The sequence below is a fragment of the Quercus robur genome, chromosome 8 (genome assembly GCF_932294415.1).
Source record: "Quercus robur chromosome 8, dhQueRobu3.1, whole genome shotgun sequence".
In the NCBI taxonomy this organism is placed as follows: domain Eukaryota; kingdom Viridiplantae; phylum Streptophyta; class Magnoliopsida; order Fagales; family Fagaceae; genus Quercus; species Quercus robur.
This window is the reverse complement of record NC_065541.1, coordinates 55,951,683-55,967,359: the sequence shown is the minus strand read 5'-3', so window position 1 is coordinate 55,967,359 and position 15,677 is coordinate 55,951,683. Positions and strand designations below refer to the sequence as shown.

The window sequence follows — 15,677 nt, the reverse complement described above, 5'->3', positions numbered from 1 at the left end:
AAGTATTACTTGGTTGCTTTTGGAAATACCTCATTTTCTTATTTGAGTGGATCAAAAAGTTGACTAAAGTATATGCCTTTAAAATGCCAAACAAAACCAAACAGCATGACTTGAATAAGGACTGAGCTTGGGTCGGTTTCATTGCCACCCGAAACCCGATCTGATAGTAATTGGGTTCAACAAGGAAAAACCTGACCCAACCCGAAATATGCGGGTGTATGGTCGGGTCGGGCCTCTTTTTTTTATTTATTATATAATTTTCAAACCGTGTGAACCATGAGAAGTCTTATAGAAACATTGAAACAACCGGACTTTAAAGAGCTATTAATAGGGAAAAATTACTTATTGTATAATTCAAACTTTCCTTTAAAAGTTGTCAGTTTTTTGTTGTTGCTATTTTACTAATTTATTGATTGACATTAATAAGAAAAACTTAAATCCAATTACCAGCTTTTAAAAATTAATGTTGGAGCTCAAAACTTGGGAATTGCATTAAAAGAGGGGGAAAGAGATAAGGAAAGTAGGAATGAATGACAACGTATCCCATGATTGCGAATGAATGACAACACCCTTGGTACAATAGTCATTTCACAAGTTTAAGTGCTTGTGAAGTGTGAGAGAGGGGGGGGGGGGAATGGGCAAGGGCTAAGGTTCAAGTTTCCAAGAGGAAGCTTTACACACATATGCACCTAAATTATGTTATAGTAGAATTTTTATCTTGTATAAAAAAAAGGAACGAATGACAACATATCCCATGACTGTAGGGAATTAATTTCTAATTACAATGCTCCCGCCATTTTTGACAACATATCCCATGACTGTAGGGAATTAATTTCCGATTACAATGCTCCTGCCATTTTTAATATTCTTTGACTAATTACAATGCTTTATACGTTGAAACAAATATCTTATACCCTTAAATACATTAATTGTTTCCATTTAAACAATTTTATTTTATTTTAATCGATAGAAGAATGGTAGACTTAATAAGGAATATTCAAATAATTTTAATTGCTTGAAGAATGGTAGACTTAATAAGGAATACTTCAAATAATTTTAATTGCAAGACCCTAGGACTTAGTTCTGCAGCTGTCATTGAAAATTGAAATTTTAAATTTTAAATTTTGGATTAATGAATTTGTTGGACTAACTAAAATATTTTCCAACATTGAGTTCCATTTGTTGGACTAACTAAAATATTGTCCAACATTGAGTTCCACGACACCAGGAGAAATTATTAAGTCCATTAGGAGGATTGCTGATATGGTCTTCCCTGACTTTTCAACTAATAAAATGCAATTATTTATGCAAATGTGACATCACCTAGTAATTTTTTATTTTTTATTCCTTGTACTGATTAGGAAGCTCACTCATATATTTACATAGATGACATCATCTTTTTGGTTGGGAGGACCACATCAACAGTCCTCCTAGTGTACCGAACGATTTCTCCTTCCAACAGGACTAGGTTGCTAGTTTTTTCTTCTCACAAAAAAAAAAAAAAAAAAAAACGTTGCTAGTTTATTTCCTAAAAAATATCAAGATAGGAAAATGAATTTCTGAACTTTTTATCACTTGCTGGATAATGTTAATGCTCATAATTTTGAATGGTTTAATTTTTTTTGAGAAACTTTTTAAAGGTTTAACTTAGTGTTGTATATATGGACAAAGAGTTTTTATAATGCCTGCCATTAGTAGTGGTGTGCATGTTGCTCTTTTTTCAAATTTCCATTTAGGGTTCTCAAAAAAAAAAAATTCCATTTAGGAATATATGCGGCTATGGCTATGACCTATGAATCAATTAAAGACTTCTTCAAATTTTCACTTATTTCTATATAAAATTAGTCTATTTTTAATTGTTTGTTTTGGAATTTAAAGAGTTTTATGGTCATAATTAAATTTATTGTCAAACATTTACATATCATGGATCTTTCTCTTTATCTCTTACTCCTTCTTGGGATACATTTGAACCACTCAATCCGAGTTTAATGAGAAAGCAAAGCAAAACACAAGAATTGGAAAAGGAAGAAAAAAGAAGATGAATAACTTTTTTCGATCGACCTTATGTTTTTTCCCTCTCTCTCTCTCTCTCTCTCTCCATGTTTTGTCTAAAGGAAAAAAGCAAAGATTAGTTTCTGTGCATTGTTTATTTATTTATTTAATAATCGGATGGGTCAGGTTGGACCTGAAACCGACCCAAACCCAAAAGAGACCCGACTTTTTGGCCTAGACCCAACCTGAACACCCATCTAACCTGTCCAATACCATTCGGGTCGTGTTGGGTTGAAGGGGTGGTCGGGTTGGCCGGGTTTATGCTCACTTAGCTTATGGGTAAGAATTGAGTCTAATACATAGGAACACTGGACCTGTTGGGATGTCCACTTAGCTTTAGGGTTCAAGTGATTGTCCAACAATAATGTTATCCTCAATGGTATCTTATGTCGGTAGTTTGAATCCTACCTTCCCCTCTCACTATCTACCTATTAAAAAGAAAAAAGAAAAAGCATTATAGATAGCTTTATATCTTCTTCTTTTTTGCATTGGTAATTAACTTTATATCTATATGGATAACTCTCCTCTAAATCAATTCAAAGAAAATTATTCCAACTCACCATATGGTGATTTTAATAATTAACCACTTACATATGATTTAATCACATAACATATACCTAAATCATTTAGGCTAAATAGTTATTAACTCTCCAGTGTATCACTCATAACTTAATTATCATTCCAATAAACTATGAAAAAAATTGAGAATTTTTTTTTATGCCTTACTCTTTGACTAAAAACAATGTTTATGGAAGGATTACTTATCAAAGAATAAATAAATAAATAGCAATGTTTATGTAAGGATTACTTATCCAAAAAAGAAAAAAATTGTGAATTTTTTTTTTTTTTTTTTTTTTTTTTTTTTTTTTTTTTTTTACGTGCGACTCTTTGAATAAAAAATGTTTATTTAAGGATTACTTATCCAAAAGAAAAGGCAAAACAGCCTATAGTTTCTAACTTTCAATGATGTTGCGGTCCTTGTAGATCTAATTTTTGGGCCACGCCAACTACCCAAACTCAAAGCGACAAAATCCACCTGGAATCTATAACCCTTTAAACTCATTAGTTTATAGAGTTAAATATTGAGATAAAATCCTCGGATATGAACTAGATGGAAGGGATTTAGGATATTCTATAACCTATAGTCAAAAACAACGTCTGTTTTAATTTTTTTTTAAATAAAATGTTCATATATATTTATTTTACATGTTAGTAATCAATGTCATTTTAAAACTAATTCTAAACAATTATTTATATTATGACTTGTCATTTAACTTGGTGTGGTATTTGACTTAAAGTTTCTTTTGGAAGTGTCATTATTCAACCTCGTATGTAAATACCATGCCAATGTTCTCCGCAATTTTAATATCAAGATTAAAAATGTTTATTTATTTATTTATTATTTAATGTTGGTGTCTTTCGAATTTTGATCACCTAATTATTTCTTTGAGTATATATAGAGTCTCTTCATCTCAATTCTCATACATATCAAATAATTATAGAAAAAATATTAATTTAAAATGACTTCAAGATGTTAATTAAGAGTTTTGAATTCAAGACTTCGTGGATTTTGTGAAGCGTTAAAAACCATTAGACCAATAATTGAGGTTGGAAATATCTTTTTCTTTTTTCTTTTTTTTTTTCTTTTTGAGAAAAAAAAAAGGGGGGGGACTCGCGTGTAGTAGTTATTATCCCACGCTCTACGATACAGTTGGGTAAGCCCATGGGTACCACCAGCTCAAACTGGAGCTCGGAAACTCCGAATCCACACACACCCCAGGCTTTATTAGTTTCTGGGATTTTCAGAAATTGCAATTACAGTTCTCGTGAGAACTCGAACCTGGGACATAGTGAAGCCTTAGCAGTCACCTACCAGTTGTACCACATCCGCTGGTTGTGGAAATATCTTTCTTTGAACCACGTGTGGCTTTTTCTTATCCATATATAACTTTCAATGAAAAAGATCCTTATTGTATAAAAAAGGGATGGAAGGGACGCTCTTTTTATTATATCAACATGTGTTGCACACACTACTTGCAGTTTGGTGCTATTGTCAATGTAAGATGTTTGTATCATGCTCCAAAGGTCATAAAAATTGGCCATTTAGGATTTTCTATATAACAAATATTCTTAGAATTAAAAAAAGAAAAAAAAAAGCGAGGCACCTCACTCAATATAAGATCATTGATATCAACCCACAGAATATGAATCAGGATTCAGAGGCTTCATTTTTATAATGAAAATTTTATTTTTCTTCAATTTAAAGGTGTACATAATAGATGTGATTATTTTTCCATTAAATTATATTATGCCACAAGAGAATACAAATGATTGGTAACGGTCGAAATATCCAATACACTTTCAGCAAATGATGTTTAAGAGAGACATTCCACTTTCTTCCTCTATTATATTTAGAAGGTAGGGAAATCAATGTTGGAGGCACATCCCCCTTTTGGTAGCACAGGAAATTTGATGAGGTTTGACCCAAAGTGTCTACACAAAGATAAATCCGGTAAAGTTGGCTATTCCCTGATGCATCAACATTGCATTCTATCCCAGGAGCATACCCAATTGCTCCTTTTATAGAATCGCTTATTCTACTTAAGCTGTAAGAACTCCCATCTAGGTGGATCCCTGTAACAATTTTTTCCCCACTCAATGTTAAAATGAAAAAAAAAAAAAAAAGGAGAAGGTTTATGAAATTAAGCTTGGACAACCAATTTCAAGTTACTATAGAGATGAAGAGTTACCTGCACTTTCAAAAGGAGGTCTAATTTTGTCTTTGAGGTTTAGAGCTACTTGAAAGTATCCATGCTGGTTAAGGATGGACTCGTAGCAAGTACCATGTTTCTCCCATTCATGTGACCAAAATGAGGACCAATGCCGCTTGGGCAGGCCAATGTTGGCCAACTTACTTGCATTCTTCTAATTAGGTCTGAGATCTATAAAATGAATGATATACAATGAACTTTATTAGTGATAGAATTTAAGTACTTATGTTGTTGATGTAGCATCAATTACATTTATTATCAAGTTAGTTTATAAGTTTCATATAGTAAAATTGATAACAACTTTAACATTTTCCTAATAAAACATTGGTACCTTGGATTGAACATAAGGGCTGTTAGGATTGAAGTTGGACGGGTATGAGCCATCGTTGTAATTAGGCCAAAGCCCATGAATGCCGAAATCAGTTTTGGGTTTTCCATAAAATTAAATAAAAAAAGTTCTAACGTTTTGACAACATCAAATAAGAGTAATTAGCGTTCAAAATGATAATTTCTCTCTTAAATAATCCCACTCACCTGTTGTACAAGGTAGAAGAAATCAAAATCTTGTGAAACACAACCAATTACTAGGCATTGTACTAATAAAAGCTTGATGAAGATTGCACAATTGGGTTTCATCTCTCTCTCTCTCTCTCTCTCTCTCTCTCTCTCTGTGAGTTTTGGGATTTGCTTTTGAACTTAGGGTAGTAGTGTCATGGTATGAATGGCAGTACATATAGGCAAAAATGTAAGGGTGTACAGAACATTTGGTGCAGCAAATGCTTATTGCTATTGCTATTAATTTATCACCTGCGATGTGTGAAACAAATGCACCGGATTAGCCTTTCACAGTGGGAGTTTGGGACAAAGTTATTGGCTTATTCCCACAATTGGTTGTCTGTATTTTTGTGAAAAATTAAATTAAACTATTATTTACTTATCATATTGAAACAACTAACTTTGACTTCTTTTTTCCTTGCTACATAAAAAGTTAGAGAAATCCAACCACAAAAAAAGAAAAAAAAAGAAAAAAAGAAGAAGCAATAAAAAGACACTCAGACCAGAAAAATGTCCTCACTGAGAGCAGGAACAACTTCTGCCACATCATTTTCCTTTGCTTTGTGTTTAAAAGTTGACTTTAACAGGAATTGATTTGCCTAAATTACAAAAGGCTTTATTGAACTCTTTGGAACCAATTTATCTGTACAAATCAACAAAAGGCTTTATTCCTCTCTTTGGTACTAATTTATTTGTACAAATAGATTCCAAAGATGGATATGTTTCATCTATTTTTGTACGATGTTGGGCAAGTAGGTGTTTAATGATAATACAATTTGATTTGCTCATCTTACATCAGATATTGGCCTGTTAAATGAAATTGGAATGTTTGTTTCCTCGTTAAGTTTGTGTCTGATATTCTCTCTCTGTTTCCCAGTCTTGGCATGAAAGATTCCCGGGGACCTTTGAAGGCTTTGGGGATGGATATATAAAAGTTAAAGCATAACATTTATTATTTTTACACTTTTATTGAGTCACATTAACAGCCACATCATCCACTCATTTGCAACTTTCTCTTGCTTATTTTTAATTTTTTTTCTTATTAATTTCCCAACTTTTTGTTAATTATACTTTTCTAACTTCCCTCCCTTTTACCTTTTCATCTTCCTACAACTATGTACCTTAATATCACTTTTCTTTTATTTTTATTTTTTTTTCTTATTCCCCTCTTCTTACTATCAATTTACAATTCTCTTTTCCATTCTATTCATAGTTTTTTCACACGCAAAATGTTACTTCTCTCTCTCTCTCTCATTTTCCACACACAAAAGGGTATTTCTCTCTCTCTCTCTCTCTCTCCCTCTTTTTTTTTTTTTTTTTCCTATTTTTCTTGCATCACTACTTTAGATTGATGAATTTTTGTATTATTTGAAACTCTACTTTGGGTTGATATGATTAAGTTTTGCGTTTTTAAGTTGTTATCTTTTTAATTCTCTTTGATTTCATAGATGTTAATTATCATATTGCATTATAAAGATAATATATAAGAATATAATATTATTTTATTACATAATATGACTTGGATAATTTGGTGTTTATTACTATATTTTTTATATTTACTTTTTTTTCTTCTTATATTATTTTCTATAAATTTCTTATTATTCTCTTTCACATTCTTTCTTGAAAAAGTGGTTATTCTCTTTCTCATGATTTTTTATTCTTTCTTGTAACTCATTGTGATTTTTAAAATTCTATTTTGGATTCATATGTTTTGGTGTTGTTTTTTTTAGTTCCCATTACAAGTAATCTCTCTCTCTACAATAAAATGTAGAGAATAAATTATACATATTCAGTATAAGTTTGATATGAGTTTTGATTATCATGATAGTCTCTTTTAAAAGAATGAATTTTAATAATAAAAATTATACATACATAGATACATGTATATATTTTTCTTAAATATATAATCAACTTCATGCAATTCATTTAAAAGTAACAACGTTAAAACAAATGAATAACTGCCTTAAAGATTACATTTATATATTCATAGCCTTTATGTTTATAAAGACTTTCACTTAAATTTAATCGTACCGAAGTTGACTGAAATATTACATTAATGTGACTCAAGAAAAGCGTAGCAACAATAAATGTTATGCTTAAGATTTTAGATATTACGAGTTTGAGATAAAAATGGCAATGGGTCGAGTTCAGGGTAGGTTTCTTTATGCCCGAACCTGCCCTTGTTACCCAAACCCACCTCTTTTAATAAATGGGTTTTTTTTAACCCCCAAACTCGCCCCATCGGGCCCCGCGGGCCCTGTCCAACCATACCACTTCAGGGCCCAATCTGTGGCCCAACAAAAAAAAAAAATTTATATGGTGGCCCAAATGCCAAATCAATCCAAAAATCAATCTCATAGCAATAAATAAATAAATAAACTACTATAGCATAGCAGTCACGACCCTCACCCACAGCATAGCAACCACCACCAACACTGCCAAATCCATACTCACAAACCCCAAAAAAAGAAAAAAAGAAAAAAGAAACAAAAACCAAATCTAAACCATACCCCACAACCACCAATCACAAAAAACATAGCAACCACCATCGCAATCTACCACCAAACAAACAGAACTCCACTACCTAATGACCCACCAAAACCCAAACCCACACAACTCATATCCTACAACCCACGCCCACCAAGACCCACCACGATTCCACATCAATGACTCAACACAACCCTATAGCCCCACGCCCACCACGACCCCATGGCCCCCACGCCCACCATGACCCACCACAGCCACTAACAACCCACAACCCGACACTGCCAAGGCCGATCCAAAGCCCAACCACCCAAACCGATTTGAAGCCACCCCAAAAATTTTAGATTTATGATTTTCCCTTTCAAAATCAAAAACACAAACAGAAAGAACAAAGAAAAAACAATGAGAGACGAAATGAACCCCAAAAGAAAAAGAAAAAAAAAATAGTCGTGAGGCTAAATAAGGCCATAGGGCCACGAGGCTAAGAGAGGTTGTGAGGGGAGCGTCTAAGTGAGGCCAAGAGAGGGTGGGCGACAGCAATGCGTGAGAGCTTGAGAGAGAGAAAGGGCGGCTAAGAGGTTAAGGATTAGGGTTAGGGAAATGAATTGAGAAATGAGAAAGAGGAGTATTTATACCTAAGGTTTTTAATTTTTCTTTTTAATATTATATATGTATACGGGTCTGGTTAGGGGCAAGATCACTAAAACCCGCACCCGACCCGAACTTGTTTTAGGTTTTGAAAACCTAGACCTGACCCTACTGTTTTGCGAGTCAGGTAAAAATTGTCATCCGTAGTTTGATATATATATATATATATATTAATAAATTTAAATTTAGATTAGGTGCTTTCAACCTAAACATGTCTTTTCCCATCATATAAGTGTACAAAAATAGATCGAAGTGATCTGAATGGACCAAATTGGACTAGATGGAACAAAGTAGACCAAATGGATAGAATAGGACCAAATGGACCGAATAGAAACAAGGTGAACCGAATAAGACCGAATCACAGAATAGATCGAAAGGGACAACATTAGATCGAAGAGGACTAAAGTAGTCAAACTGGACCGACATGAACAGACTGGACCAAAGTGGACAAAATGGACTGAATTGGCCAAATAGGACTGAAGTGGATCAAAGTAGACATAATGGACCGAATAGGACCAATGTGGACTGAATGGAGCAAATTGGATTGAAGTGGGCTGAATAAGACCGAATAGACAAATTGGACCAAATAGAACTTTAGTAGACAAAATGCACTAAACAGTACCGAATAAAACAAATTAGACCGAATGGAACAGAATAGACCAAATAGAACCAACGCAGACCGAATAAGACTTTTGAATATTAATAATTTTTATTGCATTTTTAAGGATCATATTTCTAATTTATAATGTCTATTTTAGTATTTTCTTTGTATTTTTTAACTCAAAACTAAAGATCTTAGCCCAAATATAATAAAATTTCATACTTTTCAAATTAAAAATTAAGATTTTTTTTAAAGTTAAACTTGAAAAGAAAACTTACCAAAAAAAAAAAAAAAATCAATTTAAGACAATTAATTAAAAATGGACTAAATGGCCCACTACTAAAAATGTGAGCTATAACCACGTGTTTTAGCCACATTTTATAAACGAGGTTAAAGGGTTTACATTAGCCACGTTTGAAAACAGCGATTATAGGACCTCAAACTATAGCTGCGGGTTTTATAAACACGGCTATAGTTTTTTTTTTTCCTTAGGCAAATCACAAATCAACTTGTTTAGTAGTTTATCAATCTGTCCATCTAAATAAATCAGTGGACAAACCAACATATCAAAATAATAAATTATGTACATTCAAATTAACACAGATATCCTAAGATATTCACTCATGATCAGCAATAACTGAGTAATAATTCTCCTAAATCCCAAAAATATAAGAACTAAGTTAACTATCTTACTTTTCTCAAAAAAAGAAGAAGTTAACTATCCTACTTTATGCATTGATCAACGTCAGTTGTAGAGAGTCCCCATCAATCCTCAAAATCATCATCATTCTACATATATTAAAGGCATCATATTAATATCACATAACAATGTTCGTACGAAATGGCAAAAAAAGAATACAATACAACTAATTTCAATCCAACGCATTGCAATAACTTGAGTTTCATTAATGTGAAGATTTTTTTTGGTACCTGAAAAAGATGTGAAGAACGCATATGTGGGCTTAATTGGGACAGCATTTCTCTCATTTGCGACATCACTTCTCTCATTTGTTCTTGAAGCCTCGCATCTAATTGGGCAAGTTGCTCTTGAAGCCTCGCATTTAATTGGGCGAGTTGCTCTTGTTGCCTCGCTTCTAATTGGGTTAGTGATTGGGCGAGTTGCTCTTGTTGCCTCGCTTCTAATTGGGCTAGTGATTGGGCGAGTTGCTCTTGATGCCTCGCTTTTAATTGGGCGAGTTGCTCTTCATGCCTCGCATCTAATTGGGCTAGTTGCTCCTTCATAGATGCAAATGCAGTCTCCAATTGCATAATCCTCTGGGTCGTTTCATTTGATGGGGTTTGTCCAAAACCCACCCCACGTACACGTCCACTGCGCTCTGGACCCATCACTCGAGCAAACGCATCATCATTGGACCATAGGATTCCACCACTACTATCTCCTTGTAGTGGTGTGCCCTCTTCATTCAAAATTTCTTTCATCCTAGCCTGTTTTCCCACAAGAACCAAATAACATCTTACTTTCTATAAACAATACAAACAATTCCACATAAGATATAGGATACAAATAATACTTACTATGTTCTCTCTCGCTCGGACAGTAACATGAGTCCCATCTTTGGCATTGTAGACTTTTTCATAAACAACTGCACGCTTTATTGCCGCCTCTATTGATTTCGACTACAACATGTTCAACAAGATCAGCACTTTAGTTATAGGGTGAAAATTGATGTTGGTGATATCTGTTAACATTATCAATGTTCAACTACAAATACTACTACTGCTATATATATATATATATAGTCATCATCAACTTGTATTAAATAAATAACTAGCGCAGCCATCAATAAAATGTCATCAACTTATTTAACAGTTTAAAGAGTGACAATAAACATGGTCCAATCCTGACCTGCACCCACTTTTGGATTAACTGTAAGGTGTCCACAGTTGAGTTGGCACTTTAGGTCTTTCATAGAGATCACCCACATTGATCATCATTTTGACTTGAATTAAATATTTAAAAAGAAAAGAAATGAAATGAAACTACACAAAATGATACACAATCTTTAGTGGACCTTGATAATGTAATTTTATGGATCCCCCAACATTATTCACCCACTTTTGGTCACTTGATAAGATTTGCATGTCATGTGATACATACTGCCACTGCCACTGCCCACTGCACTCTTTTTTTCAAAGTAATTTGAACTTTTGAGGAGACTAGTAGAATATTAGTATTATAAACATTTTGGAGGGAGGGGTGGGGAGTATCATATTGTAAAACTTTTTTGCATCATCATTCAAACCTTCAGCTGGTTGTGTTGTACACTTTCACCTTGTTCCGTTGGTTCGGGTGCCATTTCATGCGTGGGTTACAAATCGTGCAACATCCCACAGAAATCACCATATTGATTTAGGTTTTCTTGCACATGAGTACTCCCACATTTGGTAGCCTTCGTTGCAGCCGCCGATTCCCCATGAAATTTCCAAAGTTTGTAATTTTTAAGCATCCCCCAAGTCCAACAATGATCACGTGCAACATTGGGCAGTAATAATTTCATATTCACACAGTGGTTACAAGGACATAAGATCTTCCCATTGCGTGCAGTTAGAGATGCAAACTCCACGAATTTGACCACACCTTGAACATATTCCATCGAATCCCTCCTCTTGTCCATCCAACATTTATCCATTGCTATACAATATTTACGGAATTTCACCTACAACAACATTTCAATAATGCACATAACAAGGGTTAGATCCAAAGTTCCTATGGACGAGTGTTGATCCGTGCATCTCTCATATACATGTACATGTCTAAATATTTTCCTAATTTCTATTATTTGAAAGTTCCAGTCTCCAAAATATGGTGAAAACTGTAATTTAAAATTTCCCTATAAAGAAATTTCCAAAATTTTACACATAAGATCCTTAAAAATGAGAAAGATACAAATATTATAAAGTAATATATTATAGTTATTATAACATGCTCTTACAGTTGGTTTAACATTAATACATTTGGTACAATGTAAAGCCAAACTCTTAGGTAACACATTTACTTATTTTGGTATTATGGAGCTAATAATTATTACAATTAGATTCATATGTGATTTGTTAAGATCAGACATACCCAATTATGCTTAAAATTTGTTAGAACATATAACACTAATTCAAGAGTAACTTATGCTTAAATTTTTTTAAAACATATAGCACTAATTCAAGCATAACTTAGTGTGATAAGTTCTTAAAAAATTTGAACATAATTGTGTATGTCTGATCTTAACAAATCACATATGAATGTAAATGTAATAATTATTAAATCTGTAATACAAAGATAAGTACTTCCAAAAATGAAGCAGTTGTCTACTACATGTGATAATATATCTCAAAATCATACGATACTTGAACAACAATAAATGGATTGAGTAATAGTACTCCTAAAACACTTACCGTATTTGATTTTACTAAAGTGTACAGAGCGAGATAATAGCAAAGCTCAAGGTAGTAAGGTTAGATGTGATTGTTCTATAGACCTAGATGGAGGAATTGCAAAAATTATGATTAGTCCCTGAGCTAGAAGAAATGAACTATAAGCAAAATTGTCATCAATGTTAAGACATGTATTAGTAAGAGCTAATGAGTCCTTCAACCACTAAATTGAGTTTTATGTGAATTCATTTTACCATACAAAATTTTTTGCAAATATAAAGGTAACATAGTCGTCCCACTGATTGTCTACAATGCAAATACATTTAGCACTCACAATTATTTGTAGGAAGCATCATAAGTTCATAACTGATATCATAAATATGATAAACATCACATACCTTCCTGGGTTAGTTACAGGGATCTGAGCTCTGAAAGCATGGACAAACTGAAAGATTTGCACACAACCATGAATATACTCTCAAAAGGAAATATAATAATCTAATTGTTGTCTCAGTAGCAAACAAGCTTGGATAATGACATATCTGCAGAGTCATCGATAAAAGCCAAAAGCGTGGCTAAGATATAACAAGTACCACACTCTCTTAATAGTAATGTTAAACTGTTGAGCTAGCCTATTATTGGCCAAGGTTCACAGATGATAGAGCTGTCTAAATGGTGACTATTAACAGGTGACAAAAAGATGAGTATCAAGCATTGTGCTAATCCACATCAAGATAATAAAAAAGAGAATTACATATGAACCCAAACTCAATACGAAAGCAACTTCAATTAATACTGAAGCATTTAGCATGCATATTGAGCATAATATAAGATACTATATTCATAAACATAAATAAATGAAATTTTTATACAGCCCAATCATATAAAAAAGCATACAGTCCTATAATAACCATGTAAAATGTTTCAAATTTGCTTGCCTTTGTTTAATGGCAAGTTACAGAAGTGGGTGGGACTCTGAATCCTCAACCTCACCTTTAGATTTTGTACAATTAGTAATTATTTTGTTTTCTTTTTTAAAACGTAAGTTACCCACGCACCCTCACCCTCCATCCATTCTTATGGGAAAAGAAAGTGCTTCTTGAGCTAGAACTCATTGGAAATCAATGTCAATTTAGTTAATTATTCTTCACATTGATCTTTCACCAGTGGAAACCATTGATTAGCAACTAAATAAACGGTGCAAATAAGCATTGGAAAATCAAGTGTTCCTTCTTTGTAGTGGGAGGCAAACAACAAATCTATATTTTCAACCTAGTTCAACTCCTTTATGAGTTTCTATGTCTCGTTCTGACCCCAAAATGATCCACAAAAAGGATAATTGAGTAAGATAAAAGTAATTAACATTTATGAATTATTTTAAGCAAGTCTGTCAACTAACACTGCTTCCTTAGCCACCCATTGTTCATTATCAGGGATAGAGAGATATATCTACATTGAATGCTTGCAAATAGTTCATAAAAGTTTGCATGCATTTAAGAAACCCACTTCAAAACAAGGTTGGATGTTCAAATAGTCAATGCCAAACTCAAACTTCCCAAATATAATTCGATAATCAGGGGAGGGGGATTTGGACTCTGGATGTTTACGTTAGAAACACTAGGAAGTGTTAACCAGTTGCAGTGAAAGGCTCTCGGCCAAACTCAAACTTTCCAAAGAAAGCAGGGATCAAATTAATTGTAGAATGTATACATGTCAATATCTTCATTTAATAACAAGTCAACAAGAACGAAATAAAATCATCAACAACATACAATGTGCAAACAAGCAAGTCAAAGGAAAGACATATACTCCTATGTTTTAGATGTACTATTATTCATTTTATTTTTCCCAAATCTGGAGAAGATGGGTGTATCTCAATTTTTCACTATCAATCTCTACTTAATCCATTTCCAGTTTCATCCTTATCACTACAAAATTGTAATCAATCAAGCCTAGCATTCCACACCAAACTCAGTAACATAAACTCCAAGATAATAACTTAAATAGCTAACAAATAGCCTAGTTTGGTCTATGAATGAAGGAAACTAAATTCAAAGCAACCTTGCAACCTCATTAGTGTTTTATACAACTAGTTGTCTACCATCAGTTTAAATTATTCCTCAAATATCTTTGCTTAGTCTGAACACAGAACCCCAAAAAGAAAAAAACAAACAAAAGCATTTTTGCCACCCAATAAGTCTTTTATACCACTAGTTGTCTATGTTTTCCAATTATCAAAACACAACAGCAGCGTTTGCACAGTTACAACATTCCTTCCACCCCATTTATCCTCAATTTTCTCAGCTACCAAACAGGGTACAATACAGGAAACTTGTTGTAACATAGAAAATAAGCAAGGAATCGAAATGGGTGTGCTGGAAAATAGAGAAAAATAGCGACTTGAGGAACAAATACCCACTACCAAAAACATGAGAGGTACCTGAACAATGCCACCAATCTGCTGCTCTCTAATCGAAGCAAACTTCTGGAAATGGGGAAGAGCAAGGGACGGCGGCGTGGAGAGTCAGAGAGAACTTGAAGGGAGCTGCTCGGTGGCGGGAAGATCAAGGGACAACGGCGCTATCTTCAGAGTGGGCTATCTCGGCGGCGTGGATCGGCGCTCAGCGGAGAGTGAGAGAAGTTGAGACTTGAGAGAGAGAGAGAGAGAACTAGGTTGAGTATTTAAATATAGTATTCCATAAAATGGTGGGTTCTATATTTGAATTCATTGTATAGTTTTCAAAAAAAACTGTATCCTTGTTTAAAATAGGATTTTGAAAACGACTTAGTATGTTTTCAAGATAAAAAGAATATTTTTAATGGTATAGTTGTAAATAAATTGAAAATAATGAATCCTATATATTTGTTCAAACTCTTTTATTTCTTAAATTTAGGAGTTTATTTTTATCACAAAATGAAATTTTCATACTTTAAATTTGAAACTTATCATTAAAAATAAAAATTATGAGATTTATTTCCTTATCATTATTCACAAAAAAAAAGTAATCTATAGATTCTATATATTACTTTTTGTTAATATTTTTTTTTAAATCTCAAAAATAAAAATGGTCTCCCAAAAAATTATTTTTGATTTTAGTATTTTGAAAACTGTTGTTAAAAGTGGGAGCCAAACACATAAAATATAAAAATTATTATATGAAAAGTAGTTTTAAGTTCAA

The 15,677-nt window shown here is 33.2% G+C and overlaps 1 protein-coding gene and 1 pseudogene across 11 annotated transcripts; both read right to left on the bottom strand.

The window, feature by feature from the left end:
- Positions 1–4,421: 4,421 nt before the first annotated feature.
- Positions 4,422–5,494, bottom strand: LOC126694049 (extracellular ribonuclease LE-like; annotated as a pseudogene).
- A 4,126-nt stretch (positions 5,495–9,620) lies between these two features.
- On the bottom strand, positions 9,621–15,195 carry LOC126697161 (uncharacterized). Of its 11 annotated transcripts, none has more exons than XM_050394048.1 (6): positions 12,520–14,932; positions 11,405–11,789; positions 10,648–10,749; positions 10,042–10,557; positions 9,835–9,900; positions 9,621–9,800 (listed from the first exon to the last, which is right to left on the bottom strand). In XM_050394048.1, exons 2-5 carry the CDS (start codon positions 11,474–11,476, stop codon positions 9,877–9,879), a joined length of 714 nt encoding a protein of 237 aa, XP_050250005.1. In that variant the 5' UTR covers positions 11,477–11,789; positions 12,520–14,932; the 3' UTR covers positions 9,621–9,800; positions 9,835–9,876. The 11 variants fall into 11 exon arrangements, 10 of the variants coding, with proteins under 10 accessions (XP_050250005.1, XP_050250004.1, XP_050249999.1 ...); XM_050394042.1 differs by lacking the exons at positions 9,621–9,800; positions 9,835–9,900 and adding an exon at positions 14,939–15,195 and having other exon boundaries at positions 9,907–10,557; positions 12,520–12,602; positions 12,897–12,943; XR_007646158.1 differs by having other exon boundaries at positions 9,621–9,900; positions 10,979–11,789.
- Between the last annotated feature and the right edge of the window lie 482 nt (positions 15,196–15,677).

Excerpts from the sequence above, each read along its gene's own strand:
- LOC126697161 (XM_050394040.1), bottom strand. The coding sequence starts at position 11,476 with ATGGTGATTTCTGTGGGATGTTGCACGATTTGTAACCCACGCATGAAA. Across the intron at positions 10,750-11,404 it reads ACCCGAACCAACGGAACAAG|TCGAAATCAATAGAGGCGGC; the intron begins GTGAAAGTGTAC and ends AACATGTTGTAG. Across the intron at positions 10,558-10,647 it reads TCCGAGCGAGAGAGAACATA|GCTAGGATGAAAGAAATTTT; the intron begins GTAAGTATTATT and ends GTGGGAAAACAG.